Raw genomic sequence first — 19,882 nt, forward strand, 5'->3', positions numbered from 1 at the left:
CTAGTCGGTGAGCAGCTGTTAGATGTGTATTTACTCAGCCAGGAATCATTTCCCAGTGATATAGTATTCCGCATCGTTCATATAACGAAAGTAAATAGCCCAAAATACACTGCTGTAACACAACATGGGTCACAACATACTCTCAGACCAGATGTGAGACTTACTTGATCCATCTGTTTCTATGTCACAGGCAGCTGTGTACAGGATCAAGCTGTGTATATCAGGTCTCTGTGGTTGGAGACAGCACAGAATGACTGATGTTGAGCTAAGGCAGTAGATATGGTGATGACAAGGAAATGAGACTCTGGGTTGACTTACCAGTCTGCATTTTATTGCTTCTTCACTTGTATGCAATGAACACTTAGTAGGGTGCAGCCACTAGTTTATAACTAGAGTATGTGTAAAACATAACTGAGGCTTACTACACTCCTGGAAATGGAAAAAAGAACACATTGACACCGGTGTGTCAGACCCACCATACTTGCTCCGGACACTGCGAGAGGGCTGTACAAGCAATGATCAGACGCACGGCACAGCGGACACACCAGGAACAGCGGTGTTGGCCGTCGAATGGCGCTAGCTGCGCAGCATTTGTGCACCGCCGCCGTCAGTGTCAGCCAGTTTGCCGTGGCATACGGAGCTCCATCGCAGTCTTTAACACTGGTAGCATGCCGCGACAGCGTGGACGTGAACCGTATGTGCAGTTGACGGACTTTGAGCGAGGGCGTATAGTGGGCATGCGGGAGGCCGGGTGGACGTACCGCCGAATTGCTCAACACGTGGGGCGTGAGGTCTCCACAGTACATCGATGTTGTCGCCAGTGGTCGGCGGAGGGTGCACGTGCCCGTCGACCTGGGACCGGACCGCAGCGACGCACGGATGCACGCCAAGACCGTAGGATCCTACGCAGTGCCGTAGGGGACCGCACCGCCACTTCCCAGCAAATTAGGGACACTGTTGCTCCTGGGGTATCGGCGAGGACCATTCGCAACCGTCTCCATGAAGCTGGGCTAAGGTCCCGCACACCGTTAGGCCGTCTTCCGCTCACGCCCCAACATCGTGCAGCCCGCCTCCAGTGGTGTCGCGACAGGCGTGAATGGAGGGACGAATGGAGACGTGTCGTCTTCAGCGATGAGAGTCGCTTCTGCCTTGGTGCCAATGATGGTCGTATGCGTGTTTGGCGCCGTGCAGGTGAGCGCCACAATCAGGACTGCATACGACCGAGGCACACAGGGCCAACACCCAGCATCATGGTGTGGGGAGCGATCTCCTACACTGGCCGTACACCACTGGTGATCGTCGAGGGGACACTGAATAGTGCACGGTACATCCAAACCGTCATCGAACCCATCGTTCTACCATTCCTAGACCGGCAAGGGAACTTGCTGTTCCAGCAGGACAATGCACGTCCGCATGTATCCCGTGCCACCAAACGTGCTCTAGAAGGTGTAAGTCAACTACCCTGGCCAGCAAGATCTCCGGATCTGTCCCCCATTGAGCATGTTTGGGACTGGATGAAGCGTCGTCTCACGCGGTCTGCACGCCCAGCACGAACGCTGGTCCAACTGAGGCGCCAGGTGGAAATGGCATGGCAAGCCGTTCCACAGGACTATATCCAGCATCTCTACGATCGTCTCCATGGGAGAATAGCAGCCTGCATTGCTGCGAAAGGTGGATATACACTGTACTAGTGCCGACATTGTGCATGCTCTGTTGCCTGTGTCTATGTGCCTGTGGTTCTGTCAGTGTGATCATGTGATGTATCTGACCCCAGGAATGTGTCAATAAAGTTCCCCCTTCCTGGGACAATGAATTCAAGGTGTTCTTATTTCAATTTCCAGGAGTGTAGATTCTCCAGTCAATTACCAGAACAAATCGCCACCCCAGCCCATAAGTTTCTTAAGACTTGGGTATACATAGCGGCATATAGTACTACAGACCAGGAACCATGGATGCGGCAGATTCTATTGCTCTAACTGAACCCTTAAGTTCAAGTACTCGTCACACTGAAACTGACATACAGACACAGGTACATGTGCACAAATGCACGATGGAAACCAGTAATTCTAGTCTATAGGTACGCACAGGCAAGCTTTGCAAGTCCTTTTTATTGCACAGGCGTAGATGAGTATAGTGCCCACTCGTATGGTATCTGCTACAGGCTTCTTTATCCGAGACTAGATGAAACTCTTCTCTGTATGGAACTCTTCTGCTTGCTGGAACTCTGCCCAACTTCACGTTTGAGTGTCTGTGTATATGGCATTTGTGGCTGTTTGCTTACAGATGGTATACAACTGCATCATTTTTTACTTGCAACACACACTCCAATGCATGTGTCCTCTTAATGGACTGACGAAAGCGGCTTGCACCATGCATCTCTACCTAAGTTACAAGGCTGCAGCTAATATTCATACTTGATTTTTTTTCTCTGGTTACCCTTCATGACACAATCATTACAATACATACACACAGAATATATAAGTATGTTTTTATGTGGCTAGGATAGGTGCTCGGCAATGATATCAATAACAGAACTATCCCAGTATTTATCTGCTGTTATTAAGGAAAATTACTGAAAAACCTAAAAAAGAATTGCCAGACACAGCACACTGTATCTGCTCTAAATGAGATCAGTGTGTCAACAACTGCACTGCCTCATTCAGTTGGTTCCTAGTGTACAATGTTTTTTGATGTACACACCATTTGCTTCAGATTACTTACGTTGTAATTCACAGTTTTGCTCTTCATCACTCCACATATTAAGAGCACCTTCTGATGACTCCTGGACAATGAACATACTGCTATACCCCTTGCACCAAATGTAATACATGCAGAAAACAGGCTCTAGGCCTGCAGCTATGCTTAATACACACCTTCATGTCTTCCCCTCAATCCACCTGACAAACTGAGTCAGCCTTGCGTCATGACGAGCGAGATTTTGAACCCAGAGGAATAACGGGACACTACTATCATGTATTAGGATATAGACACATGATTTGCTTGTACACACATTACCTTATTGTGACTGGATGTGTTGTTATCTCCTTTCATAATTAACCGCTACTCAGAATCCTCTAAGTAAATTTTAATTGTGTAGTATGCATCATTTATGAAGAATGTTTCAGCAACCTTCTTAAACAGATGTAATTTAGTAATTTTCTGTGACAATGGTTTGCTTTCCTTGGTAAAAGAAAATGCAAATTACCTCTTGTTCCATTATTATATAGAGGACTATTAGTGAAATAGGGCAGTTGATGTCACACTTGGTGCAATGGTGCTGTAAGAATACTCAATTTTTTAAAGAGTTCTTTACAATGTGTCCAATGACTGTTTCTAGTTATTATTTTTACAGTCCTCTCCTGTAGTCTAAGAACTGTCTCCATATTTTGTGCCATCAATCCCCAAAAAGAAAACCATACTGTGAGGGCTCATATAGCCTCCTGAAATACCCTGCAGTTACTTATTCTGACTTAGTGTAGTAGATACAGTGGGGAATCACCTGCTCGATCTTCAGTTTGCAGACCTATGACCTACCTTCCTTCGTGCTTCTACCCCACACATATCTCTCCTCCACTTTGCTACACCACTGGAACACAATTTATCCTTTTGTACAGCTCTACTGCGTTTAGATGTGGTACATACATTTAATTTTTTTTTTAACTCACTCCATTTAAAGATAAACGTTAGTTTTATATGGATAGATTAACATTTTTAATCTGCGAAACTACTAGTTGTAGAGAAAAAATGATAGGAGCTTTTTTGTAGGAATTTTAATCCAGTTTAATTTTACACTGACAAACATTTTCCCTAGAGGCCGCGGTCCTAGAGTAATTCGAGAAAAACCTTAAAAAGTTACATTTACACCCGCACCCACCCCAACGCTCACACCGCACCGGTCAGGATTTTTAGTATGTCGTTCAGATCATACCTTCCTGGCACTGTACAAGAACTTGCAACTACGCTATTTTTTCTCCCTAATCCACCTCTTTTGGTCTTCGTTGATTGGGTTACTAGGTGAGAGGTACGTGCACTTGGCAACGGATGTTAATGACTATTAATAACAAAAATACTGAAATCTGTTTGTAAAGTATCGCTTATTACACTGAAAAGAGTAAATGGCATAGAAATGAGATCAAGTAAGTAAATTTAAAGAAATGCTTTATATCTGTGGAAATTATCTTTGCAATGATCGATTTCGGCGTCCTTCAGAGATAACTTAAGTGTTGGTATTCATGGATAGACGGCCATTTTCATGTTGGTGGTAGTTCAGAAGTGGTGTTTGCGAATGTGATGTTAATTTGACAATTCTACCTCTGTCGGTGAAAAACCCCTGTTCATATTAATTTGTGGTATTGTTGTGTTCGTCACATACACAGCAATGACGCAGTATTTGCCACCAAATTTGTTGGCACTCTTTGCTCCTCGTGATCCCGTCCCATATTTACCACCCGTCGATAAATTGCCACATGAGAAGAAAAACAGGGGATACATTGGCGTTGGAAATTTTTTGCAGTTTTTTGAGGTAAGGCAGTTACGCGTTCATGTATGTAGACAGTCCTGCAAGCACTTCGGTGTTGTATCTCTCATATTTGGTGTTTTGAAAAAAATTCCGCAGGATCCCAAAGACACCCCACCCCCTACGAGAGTGGAAACCAGAGAAGAGCGTTTGGAACGCCGGAGAAGAGAACGTGCTGAACAAGTTGCCTACAAATTAGAGCAAGAGATAGCTGTTTGTAAGTGAATATTTAAATTTGTAAATTTCATTGTGGAATTTAGGAGAGAGTATACTCAGTTTTTGTTCATGTGTAAACGTAGCCAGTAACAGATTTCGTTATTTACTTCATTCGCATGTTTTCCATAGGCCTACCCCCTGGTTTTGATTATTCATTGCATAGCCCCACAAACGAGGGGATCCTCCTGGGAGTGGAACATGTCCGATAAACACATTCCAAAAATGTAATAAGAAAAACTTGTTTCATTAATTTTAATGATCCTCAGTCAATAAACAGTAAAATTATGTGCATGAATTAAAATTAAACTTCCACTATTTACAGACTTGAGACATTGATGTTTTCCTTCCATCAATCATTCACTTGGCTGTTACAACTAAGTATTGTCAAAAATTAAAGTATAATAAATTTTCATTAAAATGGTCTAGTGCACTTGTTGAGAAATTCATGGATGGAATAGGAGTTGCCCACCGAAAATTCGTTTAAATTGTGCCTTGTCTGAAACTAATCTCTTATTGGTTACTGGTAACTTATTGGAAATGTGTGTTGCTGAATACTGGACTCCTTTTTGGGCAAGAGTAAGTGATTTTTAAGTCTATATATATTGTTCTTATTCCTAGCATTGATACTGTGCGCTAAACAGTTAGTTGGAAAAGGAGATGTATTATTTACAACAAACTTAATTGAGGAATAAATATACTGAGAAGCTGTGGTTAGTATTCCCAGTTCTTTGAATTGGTTTTGACATGATGTTCTTGGATTTACACTACTAATTACTCTTATTGTATGCTTCTGTACTTAAAATTGTTTCTTGAGTTACCCCAGAATATGATACCATCTGACATAATGGAGTGGAAATAAGCAAAATATTGCCAGTTTTTTTATATCTGTATCTCCTATGTCTGACATCATTTTCATTGCAAAAACAGGCTTGTTTAGGCACTTCAGAAGCTCGTTAGTATGTCGCTCCCAACTAAATTTATCATCAAGTTGTAATCCCAAGAATTTTACACTCTCAACTTCTCCCATTTCCATGTCCTCATATTTTGTACACACACTAGAAGGAAATCTCTTGGAAGTTCTGAACTGCATACAGTGGGTCTTTTCAAAGTTTAATGACAGTGAATTGGCTATGAACCACTTGATAGCTGCCCTTTCTAAATGTATATTTGATTTACTGCTTATGGAAATGTTTGTATCAATTGCAAATAAGACAAACTTGGCATCTGGTAATGTAACAGATGACAGGTCATTGATTTACACGAGAAAAACTAGTGGGCCTAGTATAGAACCTTGGGAACACCACATGTAATTTCTTCCCATTCAGATGATGTCTGATTGCCTACTGCTTAAGTGATACGTAATGACACCCATTGTTTTCTATTAGTAAGATAAGACTGAAATCACTTTGCAGCACTACCAGTGATGTCATAATATTTTAATTTACTTAAAAGAATGCTGTGATTCACAGTCAAAAACCTTTGATAGGTCACAGAATATGCCAGTTGCCTCTAATTTGTTGTCTAATGAATGAAGGACATTTTCACTGTAAGTGTAAACAGCCTTCTCAATATCAGAACCCTTAAGAAACCCAAACTGTGACTTTGACAGTATGTTATTTTCACTAAGGTGCTTAAGTAGACATTAGAACATAACCTTTTCAAAGATATTTGAAAAAGCTGTCAAAAGTGAGATTCGTTGGTAATTTGTCGGCATATGTTTGTCCCCTTTTCTTGTGGAGAGGTATAACTTCAGGATATTTAAGCCAGTCATGAACACTCTTTTATTAACTTTGTTGATATGTTATCATAACCACTAGGAATGCTTTGATTTCAAGGACTTTATGCTGGTTTCTATTTCTTTGGGTGAAGTAAGTGTCAATTCCATTCTACTGAGATTGCTTGTGTGCACTGGTCTCAGATATTCCACTGCATAATTTACTGGACCTGACAACCCCATGCTATCAGTAACAGAGACAAAATACTTGTTTAAATGGTTTGCAACACATGTTTGTTACCAGGGTTTCGTTTATTTTTGAAGCTATTTGTTCCTCCTCATTTCTGGTCCTACCTGTCTGACTTAACTATATCCCATATTGTTTTTATTTTATTGCTGGATGTATTTATCTTCTTCTCATAATGCAGGTGTTTGGATTTCTGGATAATTTTCAATATTTTGCAATGAGCTATAATGCTAGTCTCAAAGGTGTCCCTACATAAGATTGTTTCATTTTTGTCTCACATGATATCTTTATCCCTTGTGTGATCCATGGCTTCTTGTTAGACTTCTGCTTAATTTGAGTTACCATCAGGGGAAAAAAATTTTAAAATAAGGTGCTAACTTTATTAATGAATGTAAACATCTATCCAATTAATTTCTATGAGCAATCTCCTAAATTTATCAGTTTTTGACTGTTTTATTGGCCTTCTGTACTCAGTTCTGGTAGATGTTTTACCCCGACAATTTTCAAATTTAATGTTAGGTGTTGCATGTCATGGTCAGATAGCCCATTTACTACTGGTTTGTAATGTGGCTTAGTTGCCTAGAATTGTCTATAAAGATATTATCAATGGCAGTCTTAAAACACTTGTATATCCTAGTTGGGAAATTTACAGTAGAAACTAAATTGAATGACAATGTAACTTATTTCACAACTGTTCACTGACAGTGTTTTTCAGGGCATCTATATTAAAATCATCAGCAACCATTAGTTCTTTGTTTTTTAATTTTGGGTGAGATGATAAATCATAGACTGTTTATAAACAGGTTGAAATTTCATGAAGGTGCTGTGTATATGGCTACTATTATAAAGGACCTATTATGAAATTCTATCTCTGTTGCACATGCTTCTAAGTGCTGCTCTAAGCAAAATTTATTAATATCAATATTCTTAAATTTAAAACTGTTTTTGACAAAGTCATTGAGTTACTAGTTTTTCTGACTTCCATTTCGTACTTGGTAAGGAAGTGATAAAATATAATTTATGCAGACTTCATCAAGATCCAGAACTACTAAACTTTTAAACTATAGAAGTATCAGTATAAAATATATCAGTATAGTAGTATCAGTATGGTGTTAGTATCATTTAAATATGTAGGCCTACTTATACTATTTACTCATTAGTAGTCTTCTTGATTTTTAGAAGCACTGCTTTTGCCTATGCCCAGTAGATATTAGCTAATAAATTGGACAGTCTCTTTAGAGTAAGGCCTACATTGAGACATAAACCCAGTGTTTTAACTGTTGTGTTCATAAATTGCCATCTAACACAACACAAGAACTTATATATTATGACAGAATTTATAGTGAAACGGTAAATTGCATTTAATTTTCTAAACTTTATATTGTGATCCTATACCATATGTGACAATTCATGTTTTGAGCCTGTATCGAAAACTTTTTGGATTTCTTCCAAATGGTGCCAAAGAAAAGTTTTCAGTAATTTGGTGTCCAGATTGGCCAGCAGTTTTTGTTGGTTCTTTATGACTAGTGTGGTATTGTATCCACCTGAAATGCTCATTCTGGTGACAATGATTTGTAGTGTAGTTCGAGGTAGGTTATGTTGAGAGAAGAAAATTCAGTTGTGAGTAAGCAGAGTCAGTGAATGTGATTGCTAAATAAACATTGTTGACCTGTAGCATAACATAATGTTTATATTGATGTCACATTGAAACACCATGTTGTAAAACCTAAAAGTAGAAAACATTAGATAAAGCCAAGTATTTTGATGTGTTTTTTTTAAATCGTCAGCTATGGTTGACCTATATAGGTCAACGGAAGTGTCATATTCCAGTTTTTGTTGTTTCAGTTGTTGGTTTTGTGATGGAAAAGCCAACATGCCGCTATTGTACCTTTTTAAATTTTCAAATGTTAAAAATGTTGTCTCGATCTTAAAATTCTGATGAGTTTTCTAATAGACCAGCTGCATTGTGCTGAAGTGAGAAACTTTTCATGAGTAGAAGTGTGCAGTTCTTCTTTCAGTCTGATGACAATATTACCAGAGCAGTAAATAATGTCTTTACCTAAACCAGTTGGCTGTTGTAGCTTGTAAGGCTCAACACCACTGGCCACTAGCAGACACCACTTGACTATTCATTAAGCTTCAGATGTTTGACTTGCTGTTTAACATAAACTGTGTTAGCTGATCCTCAGAATTTTAAGAGGGGCAGCTTCAAGAGAGCTGTTGTTAGGGTTATGACTTCCTCACATCGTCCAGTCCAGTGTTTCTGTAACAGCAATAGAACCATTTGTTTTCATGTTCTATGTAACAATTAACACAAGTTTTGTCCAACTGAATCATGCTTGTTGAGCTTTTTCAGCTTATTTGCCAATTTTCTCCAGAGAAAGTCAGACATTTTGCAACCATTTGCTGAAGTTACATCTCTGCAAATGACAACTTCAAGCATATGTTACCAAAAGTGCACACAGGCATTTGCTCTCACCGTAACCTGTGTTCTCATGTTGTCTGTATAAATTATCATCCACAATTTGATTTCATACATGGCTACATTTCGGGTAAGTACTTATAGAAGAGACTTCATTACACATTTATATTCCATTGTTACAAATTTCTCTTCCAGGCAAGCTTTTCTTGCTGCTGCTAGTCTTCTGTTCCCATTCTTTTTTATTCTTACCATCATTTATTTTGCTGGTCCATTAGCTAGACTCTTCTTATTTCGTTTCCCATTCTGATTGCCTCAGAATCACCCGACTGAAGTAAAGTACACTGTTACCTTTATTTTACTTTTATTTATGTTGACCAAAAACATCTTTGTAGGACATTTCAATTAGATGCAATTGACCCTCCAGGTTCTTTGGCACGGACCATTTTACATCCTAAATGAACTGCAGGAAAAGTTGTCACCCTTGTGGCCACTCAACTAAAATAGACCCTCAGTCCAGTTGTTAAAATTGAATTGTGAAGGCATGTCTTACATCAAAGGGTGAGTGCATTGCATTAATTGCTGAGGAGGAGTGCACTGACATCATCTGCCTTCAGGAGCTTCATATAAAAAATGCCAAGAGCTGAATAACATGGCAAGAATTGCGGTTTGCAAGATAGCAAACTATGCCTTGTTAGCGTACATGGTTTGGCAAGCTACATAAAAGATTATCTAACTGAATGTTGTGCAGAGCCTGTGGTTTGCACTGAAGATGTCCTGGAAATCTTAACTCCAAAATATAAACATTGTTTAGTTACACAAGATGGCCTGATAACATCACCACCTCTGTGCCTCACTCTGCTGTATACATAGATGACTTCAACAGCCACCATACTGCCTGGGGGTACGCATCGAACAGTGAAGGTGAGACAGTGGTGGAATGGGTGAAAGCTAACAACCTGTACCTACTATGTGATGCCAAAGGCAGCAAAACTTTCTACTTGGACCTCTTGTTACATCATTAGAGACCAGTTTGACAGCACAATACCCTTTTGCCATAAAGTGTTAGACAGTTTCCCTAAGAGTCAGAAGAAGCATGTCTGCCTCACAATAGGCCTTAAAGTACCAGTCATTAAAAAGACCAAACTAAAATGGAGTTTTAGAAAAATAGATTTGGACATCTTCTGTAAAGAGGTCAAATTGAACATTCAAAATGTTCCTTGTACTATAGGAAACACATTTGTAGCCATCCTGAAGGAAGCAGCTGAGAAGAATATAGCTCGGGGTTTTCATAATGATTATGTGCAGAGTTGGTTGAGGTATACAGAAGTATTGCTAGAGAGAGAGGAAGAAACTGGAGATCCATGGACTGGAAACCATATAATAGAATTATTAAATTTTTAATTTTAACCAACATCCTCAGTTGCAATGTTTACCTAGGTTTCAGTCGGAATAACCAAACCACCTTCAGAATAAAAGTAACTACCATTTGTCCATAGTGGACATCGTGAAGCTAAAACTATAAATCCATAAATTATCGTCCGGCTGTAAAAACTTATCTGAAACTGCCTCAGCCCCACTTAGCGACCACGATGCGGCAGCCACGAGTGCTGTACTGAGTTTTTCCTTAGTGCATGTGTTCGGAATAAGTCTATTTCATACCCAGATATGCACAGTTTAATTGTCTTGAGTGCATTCTATATAACTGTTTATTTTAATTATCATATGTCTTCTGTAATATCTATGTACTTAACATGCCTCTGCTTGGTGCTACTCGTTGTTATGTAATGTTTTGTGTATTGTAATTTTTTCCTCGTGTGAAATATATGTTTAGAACTGCAAACTGACCTCTGTTCTTTTAGTAGATAATCACTTGCCAGCTGTACTTTGTGATTTCAACACTGATAATTTCAGAGTGTGTGTGTGTCTTTATTTAGAAAAGTATTTTTCTAAATCTGCAAATGCTTATAAGGGCTCAGTACTACCTTGCATGTTCCTATATTTCTGCAGAACCCTAGCTCACCTTCTTAGAGGTCTGCTTCTGCAGTATGTCATTTCTTCTATTAATAATTTCAGTGTTGCCACAAGTTCTGGAAATCAGGGAAATTTGAAAAAAATCTTGTTTGTCTCAGTAGAGGAAATGATTTGTTTACTGAGATTTCACACATTGTTGCTGGCTGGGCACAGCTGAGTATGTGCACTGCTTCCCTATGCCCTCATTATTACTGCTTCTCCCCTTCCTACCATTCCCCTCAGCTTACAGTCAGTGTTACCACCACTTCTTATCACTAGCCAAGCATCTGCCAATGAGAGGCAGAAAGGTAAGAGGAGTGATCTGAATCTGATTCTTAGACTATTGACACAACAGCTGGAGACAGCAGTCATGTGAGCTCGAGTTGTCTTGAGTGATTGTGTGAAAGTGTATGTGCACTCCCGTTTTCTGACAAATGCTATGGCTGAAAATTTGTGAGAGTGTGATTCATTTCTATGTGCCTGTCTGCAGATCAGTGATCATCTTCGTGGTGAGTTGCTACCTATCCTCATTAGTTTTGATTCTCAGAATATTGTGCAATGTATTTGTTGCTGGGATTGATCACTGTGGTTTCATTTAACCATTGTGGTGTCTAACATGAATGGCTGGCCACTCAAGTGGACATCCATGATGGGTCAAAACTGCAGGCCATTTCTGTGGATATCTTTAACGAATTGGGCCTGCCGATCTGAAGCCCATCATTTCCCACAGATGTGCAGGCCCTAACTGTCGGATCTAGTGTCACCGATCTGCCCGCAGGCCGAACCTGTCTGTGTGTGGCATAATGTGGCAGATTTTTGTCAAGGACCCAGCACTGCAATGCCTCTAAGTAGGCCAGAGGCCACAGGCAGTGGATTTCAGGAATTAAGACTGTCTCATCCCAAGTACATTGTAGAGTGCAGCATTTTATAGACATGTTCTTTATTCTAGTAAATTTTGGCACTTCGAAAGTAGTCCATACATTAGAAAGTTGGGCGATAAGAAGAAAATTGTGGCATTCACTTTTCTTGCAAGGAAAATCACAATACCTGTAAAATGAAATGACGATTTGACACAGATGGCCAAGAGGCCCCATCCAGGGAATTTCGGCCACTGGGTTGCAAGTCTTAGTTATGTGACGCCACATGGGCAACTTGTGTGTCAGTGATCATGAAATGATAACACAACACCCAGTCCACAAGTGGAGAAAATCTCCATCTCAGCCAGGAATCAAACCTGGGCCTGCTGCATCGTAGGCAAATACGTTACCACGCAGCTAAGCAGGCGGACACCAATACCTCTAAAATAAGACGTTACACTGTGGATAATAACGAACGTAGTAAAACCAACATTTTATTTTTGGTTGCCTATAGTGCTGGTTTACGCAACTTTTCCCTGACTTATACTCTTAAAGAAGCCTACTTTTGTCTGATATTATTTTGAAGTCAGTGGAAGTATATAAATCTGTCTCGCGACTCCAAGAAAGTGTGCATTTTGTTTTATTGAAATAAAATTGCATCAGTGGTCTTAATGATACACACATACCATTTTGCTTGCTTTCTCCATCTAAATACAATTCTTTACAAAAGACTTTGATGTTAGTACTTAAGCTTTTTGTTCACTCATTTTGGAATAAAAAAAGTCACTACTTTTTTGTCAACTTGCGTCTTTACTCACTCTTGATATCTCTGAATTTTACCGGGAAAAATGTTAACACTTGTCTGGAAATCAGGGAAATATCAGTGATTTCACTTGGGGAAACTTGGAGCAACTCTGAATGAATTTGTTAGTACTTCAAAATCAATAATTAAACTTCTGGTTTAGTGGTATTTACAAGTGCCAACACATTCCTTATTTGGAATTGGGTTTATATATCTCTTGAACCCAAATTGTTCTTCCCTGTGGTTGGCGTAGTTATTCTACTCTGTGGTAATTCCTGATGTTATGGGAACACAAAAATTACAAAACTTGCAGGCTTTATAAACAAGCTGTTAGGTTAAAATTTCACAATTAGATCTTCCTAAGCCAAGTACATGCAGAGATGAAGCTACTTAAAATTTCAGAAAAATTCGCCAGAATTTATTACAGACGTGTATTGCCACTTAGAATAAAAAGTGACCCAAATGAAGTAAAACATACAGAATGTTGACACGGTAAGATGTTAATAAAGCCTGACATTATCAGGAATGTAGAAAGTGTTCTTTAATAACTAAAAAATACCAGAATCTTTTAATGGCTAGGTCCCATTCATGTAAGGCAACTAAAATACTACTAGTAGGTAGATTTGCTTGTAAGTAACAGCCATCCTCAGATTGTCCACATATTAATTAAAAGGCAGTTTGAACATAAATTCAATGTACCGGTGATTATGCAATGACATTCCTTTTTTTAATTCATGTTGCTTTACATTCCTTTTTTTAATTCATGTTGCTTTCTACACAAATGCCTGTCACTATATGACTACCATTACTCTTACATCTTGTTTCTTTTCCAACTACCTTTAATATGTACATGATCTGAAGATGGTTGTTACGTACAATCAGATCTAGCCAGTCATAACATTTTAATTGTCTTACGTAAATGCCATCTAGGCATTAAGATTTATAAAAAAATTATTTTCATGAAGTGAACTGAGATTTTCACTTTTACTGCAATAATTATTCACTGATTCTCAACCTTTCAAAGACAGTAAAGAAATTGTCACTGTGACATTTTGATATATCCTCTTGTAAAAGGCTCCCATAGGGTCCTTCGAAAAACATAATGGCTTTGATGTATTCCAAATTACAAACTTCGTTTTAAAAACACATTAAAAGAAATACCTAAACATATTCACCTCCATTCTCTTTTGAAACGTGGAAAATGCCTGGCATTTGACCTCCTCTGTTGTGCTGGCAAGCAAGAACTCTGAAATTCACTATGACTGCCCAAAAAGACTCATTAACTCTTGGCTGCTTTCTTATTTATTGATGCACACCAATGATTTGAGGTAACCTTACAGAAAAATCACAGGAGGTGGCCATCTTTTAGAAAACGACTGCCAGTGATGCTGTCCACACAAATCCACACACAACTGACACTTACTGTGGCTGCATTCATTTCCCTATCTTGAACCACGCCAGGATTTTGGCTCCCAGAACCATTAGTTCTGTTTATTCTCAATTCTTCCATGTTTATTCTTAATTTTCCTAAATGAAAATGGACATTGTTACTAAAGGTGATAACGCTTCTCGTAGAACTCTTATCAGGAACCTGTCACCACATTGTTGTCTTCTCATGACTAGCATCTTTAAGCTGCTGTGTTAACTGAATTCTGTGCGAATGGTAATGGAGATCATACTATGTGAGAATTTGCCGTATTGAAGCATATTCTGTGCCCAGTTCTTGAGAACAGCAAAGAGCAGACTTCACTGGATTTACAACCACACTGTCATCAATTACTGCAGTGTTTCTCACAGATCCGTGAGAATGAGGGCACCCAGAACTCGTTACATTTCACTGTTGGACCCATAATATTGAATTTCACAATAAGTCTGTGGCCTGTTGATTCATTCGGTGCTTCATTGTTTTCTAGAATAACACAAAAACTCTCACAGTTATGCAATAACTTTCTTCGTTCTAATAGTGTTCATTATTAGCTCATCCTGTGCAGTAGTAAACTGATCCATGGCTAGACACTATGGAGAAAGTCGGAAATTTGTGGAAATCGAAATTGATCACAACAGTGTGGTCAACTAATAAACAGAAATATAGTACACAGTTCAAAACTGATGCTATTTGTTTGGAACCTTTACTTGCAAAGTATTATAATCCTTGGGCTAGAAATTTGTAAATCTTCCTGCATTTGTGTAACAAACATACATGTTCAACCAGAAATGTCTACCAGATACCTTCGCTAAAACTACTCCACTGTGCAAATTGTATGTGTAGTCAACAAATTTTATTTGATGTGATTAAATTACTGGATTTTGTTATTTTTTAATGTTAGATGTGATCAGTTACAAAAAAAATAGTGTGTGTGTGTGTGTGTGTGTGTGTGTGTGTGTGTGTGTGATGTAGTTAAGAAACAATTATTTTCATAACTCATTCGTGCATTATTTTCAGGGGATCCTCACAGTATTGCTACTGCAACAGGTGATCCATTCAAGACACTATTTGTTGCAAGAATTGTAAGTACACATTTCATCAGCATTTTCATTCAGTTTCTGAAAATAAACCTCGTAGATTTGTATTTGTCTCTAACTACAGGGTTATAAACACAAAATCAAATAGGGGTAATGCAGGAGTAGGTTTAATAATGAATAGGAAAATAGGAATGCGGGTAAGCTACTACAAACAGCATAGTGAACGCATTATTGTGGCCAAGATAGATACGAAGCCCACACCTACTACAGTAGTACAAGTTTATATGCCAACTAGCTCTGCAGATGATGAAGAAATTGAAGAAATGTATGATGAAATTAAAGAAATTATTCAGATAGTGAAGGGAGACGAAAATTTAATAGTCATGGGTGACTGGAATTCGTCAGAAGGAAAAGGGAGAGAAGGAAACATAGTAGGTGAATATGGATTGGGGCTAAGAAATGAAAGAGGAAGCCGCCTGGTAGAGTTTTGCGCAGAGCATAACTTAATCATCGCTAACACTTGGTTCAAGAATTATGAAAGAAGGTTGTATACATGGAAGAACCCTGGAGATACTAAAAGGTATCAGATAGATTATATAATGGTAAGACAGAGATTTAGGAACCAGGTTTTAAATTGTAAGACATTTCAGGGGCAGATGTGGACTCTGACCACAATCTATTGGTTATGACCTGTAGATTAAAACTGAAGAAACTGCAAAAAGGTGGGAATTTAAGGAGATGGGACCTGGATAAACTAAAAGAACCAGAGGTTGTACAGAGTTTCAGGGAGAGCATAAGGGAACAATTGACAGGAATGGGGGAAAGAAATACAGTAGAAGAAGAATGGGTAGCTTTGAGGGATGAAGTAGCGAAGGCAGCAGAGGATCAAGTAGGTAGAAAGTCGAGGGCTAGTAGAAATCCTTGGGTAACAGAAGAAATATTGAATTTAATTGATTAAAGGAGAAAATATAAAAATTCAGTAAATGAAGCAGGCAAAAAGGAATACAAACGTCTCAAAAATGAGATCGACGGGAAGTGCAAAATGGCTAAGCAGGGATGGCTAGAGGACAAATGTAAGGATGTAGAGGCTTATCTCACTAGGGGTAAGATAGATACTGCCTACAGGAAAATTAAAGAGACCTTTGGACATAAGTGAATGACTTGTATGAATATCAAGAGCTCAGATGGAAACCCAGTTCTAAGCAAAGAAGGGAAAGCGGAAAGGTGGAAGAAGTATATAGAGGGTCTATACAAGGGCGATGTACTGGAGGACAATATTATGGAAATGGAAGAGGATGTAGATGAAGATGAAAGGGGAGATATGATACTGCGTGAAGAGTTTGACAGAGCACTGAAAGACCTGAGTCGAAACAAGGCCCGCGGAGTAGACAACATTCCATTAGAACTACTGACGGTCTTGGGAGAGCCAGTCCTGACAAAAGTCTACCATCTGGTGAACAAGATGTATGAAACAGGCGAAATACTCTCAGACTTCAAGAAGAATATAATAATTCCAATCCCAAAGAAAGCAGGTGTTGACAGATGTGAAAATTGCCGAACTATCAGTTTAATAAGTCACAGCTGCAAAATACTAACACGAATCCTTTACAGATGAATGGAAAAACTAGTAGAAGCCAACCTCGGGGAAGATCAGTTTGGATTCCGTAGAAACACTGGGACACGTGAGGCAATACTGACCTTAAGACTTATCTTAGAAGAAAGATTAAGGAAAGGCACCCCTACGTTTCTAGCATTTGTAGACTTAGAGAAAGCTTTTGACAATGTTGACTGGAATACTCTCTTTCAAATTCTAAAGGTGGCAGGGGTAAAATACAGGGAGCGAAAGGCTATTTACAATTTGTACAGAAACCAGGTGGCAGTTAAGAGTCGAGGGACATGACAGGGAAGCAGTGGTTGGGAAGGGAGTAAGACAGGGTTGTAGCCTATCTCCGATGTTATTCAATCTGTATATTGAGCAAGAGTAAGGGAAACAAAAGAAAAATTTGGAGTAGGAATTAAAATCTATGGAGAATAAATAAAAATTTTGAGGTTCGCCAATGACATTGTAATTCTGTCAGAGACAGCAAAGGACCTGGAAGAGCAACTGAACAGAGTGGACAGTGTCTTGAAAGGAGGATATAAGATGAACATCAACAAAAGCAAAACAAGGATAATAGAATGTAGTCGAAATAAGTCGGGTGATGCTGAGGGAATTAGATTAGGAAATGAGACGCTTAAAGTAGTAAAGGAGTTTTGCTATTTGGGGAGCAAAATAACTGATGATGGTCGAAGTAGAGCGGATATAAAATGTAGACTGGCAATGGCAAGGAAAGCGTTTCTGAAGAAGAGAAATTTGTTAACATCGAGTATTGATTTAAGTGTCAGGAAGTCGTTTCGGAAAGTATTTGTATGGAGTGTAGCCATGTATGGAAGTGAAACATGGACGATAAATAGTTTGGACAAGAAGAGAATAGAAGCTTTCGAAATGTGGTGCTACAGAAGAATGCTGAAGGTTAGATGGGTAGATCACATAACTAATGAGGAAGTATTGAATAGGATTGGGGAGAAGAGACATTTGTGGCACAACTTGACCAGAAGAAGGGATCGGTTGGTAGGACATGTTCTGAGGCAGCAGTAGGTACTGGGAGATGAAGAAGCTTGCACATGATAGAGTAGCACGGAGAGCTGCATCAAACCAGCCTCAGGACTGAAGACCACAACAACAACTCTGTTTCCCATCTCCTGATACTTGCCTCAGAAATTTCATACTGCTCAAATTGCATCATCGTGTTCTGGAAGAGTTTCACTATGTTTAGATTTTATGTGTGGATGATTTTGAACAGTTCATGAGAATGCATTTTTTATGTTACCCAATTGTCAGCATGTAGGGAAACTTTTTGTTATTGAAGAAGTTAGGTAAACACATTACGTAATGAACAAAAAGAATGTTACATTTTTGTCTACTCCAGACCAGAACTCTGCCAGAGTTCAACAAGAGATAATTTGGGTTAAATAAGACAAATGGTTTCTTTACCAGAAATAGATCTCTAGGCTTGTAATAAACCACCTGTTAATTTTTCTTGTCTGCCTGCTTGTTTCTAACAGAGCAAAATAAATGATTTATGCTGTGAGAAACCATCGACATCTGAAAATGTCTGTGGCAGAGTTCTCTGGTGTACATGCAAGTCTTCTCCTACACCAGTTTGAGGTTTGAGAAACCTGGATCTGCTAAATAGCACAAAAATGTTTCAGTTTTCATTTCGTTTGAAATGTCACCCCCTTCTTCTTCATGATGGGTGAAGACTGTAAGTTTGCCAGTCAAATAATGTTTTATTGTTCAATCTGTAGATACGCCTTCAGTTTCTCTCTTCTGTGTTTCTTGGGGTTACATATCTTTTTTGCCTTCCAAGCAGCATAAGTTTTTCAATTTTTTACCAAGAAAATTATAAAACATTGCCTCACAATAATTTATTCAGCTCAAAGTAAGCTACAAAACTCACTTCAAAAACTGGATAATGTTATCAACTCAAGATAAAGATGTCTAGTTTTATTCATATGAAAACTGAGAATGTTTTTCGCATTGAGCAACTTTCTCAGGTGAAGTGTAATCTCTGGCTTGTTTTCTTGGGAATGTCCTCGAAGATTCTGAGAATAAATTGCATTCTCTGTTTTATTCATACAAGACAGTGGTTGCAGTTTATTAGTTTTGTAAACAGTCATCCCATGCATATGTGCTAGTTCATGTGCATTGTCACCTTGCTTACTTGTTTATCACAACTTAATGCTTTTATGCTATAATTGTCTTTCTTGATATCATTATGTATATTGTAGCTTCTTTTCCATTGTATTCATTAAACAATTGTTTTGACAGACAACAGCTTTGTGGTTTTATTTTTTGTAGTTTTGACAGTCACATTTGATAAGCAAGTATTCATGCGATGTCCTGACAACACTTGAACATTTTTTCATTACATGTCCCCCCCATAGCATCTGAGGTCCGCAGTTCATGGTCTGGTGGTTAGTGTTGCTGCCTCTGGATCACAGGGTCCCGGGTTTGATTCTTGGCCAGATTGGGAATTATCTCTGCCTGGGGATTGGTGTTTGTGTTGTCCTTAACCAAATGTTGGTTTCAGAACTCTGCTTTTCTAAATATGGTCATATTGGAGGTCATTATACCTTTTGCATTCTGACGACATTTGCAGACAGTTATTAGGGAAGGGTGGTTTATGACCTGCAGTTTGTGGACTTTGAATTATTGGGTAACTTCACATTTTTTCTATACACATCATTCGCTGATGTTAAAGTAGATTAGTTATGGGAAAAAGTCCTACGACTAGCTGAGGATTAAGAGTGGGACGTATGGGAGTTGGAGTCTCTGTGCCACACACGATACTATAAAACGAATATAAGCATTGGAGGTGTTTGAAGCTTCCTAAACATTGGGACCTGTGTTTGCTGCCTTTAGGTTTAGTGAGAAAATATGTGAGGAGTCATTAAAGGTAAATGTTTTTTTTATCAACACATTACTCCAAAATAATTCATTGGGAAATAATAAGTTACATGGTAAAATTCACTCTTCTTTGGACTAGGGGGTGTAAGTCCAGAAATAGGAAAAAGATAACAAACTACAAATAA

At 38.8% G+C, this 19,882-nt stretch overlaps 1 protein-coding gene across 1 annotated transcript in view; it reads left to right on the forward strand.

Moving 5' to 3' along the window:
* The first annotated feature begins 4,228 nt into the window (after nucleotides 1-4,228).
* The window catches only part of LOC124796405 (U1 small nuclear ribonucleoprotein 70 kDa), a 68,315-nt gene continuing 52,661 nt past the window's right edge, over nucleotides 4,229-19,882 (forward strand). The window contains exons 1-3 of the mRNA XM_047260583.1: nucleotides 4,229-4,522; nucleotides 4,616-4,733; nucleotides 15,228-15,292. Coding sequence (XP_047116539.1) covers nucleotides 4,379-4,522; nucleotides 4,616-4,733; nucleotides 15,228-15,292 — 327 coding nt within the window. The 5' untranslated portion in view covers nucleotides 4,229-4,378. The remainder of the gene's footprint in view (nucleotides 4,523-4,615; nucleotides 4,734-15,227; nucleotides 15,293-19,882) is intronic.

The sequence above is a fragment of the Schistocerca piceifrons genome, chromosome 4 (genome assembly GCF_021461385.2).
Source record: "Schistocerca piceifrons isolate TAMUIC-IGC-003096 chromosome 4, iqSchPice1.1, whole genome shotgun sequence".
Classification (NCBI taxonomy): domain Eukaryota; kingdom Metazoa; phylum Arthropoda; class Insecta; order Orthoptera; family Acrididae; genus Schistocerca; species Schistocerca piceifrons.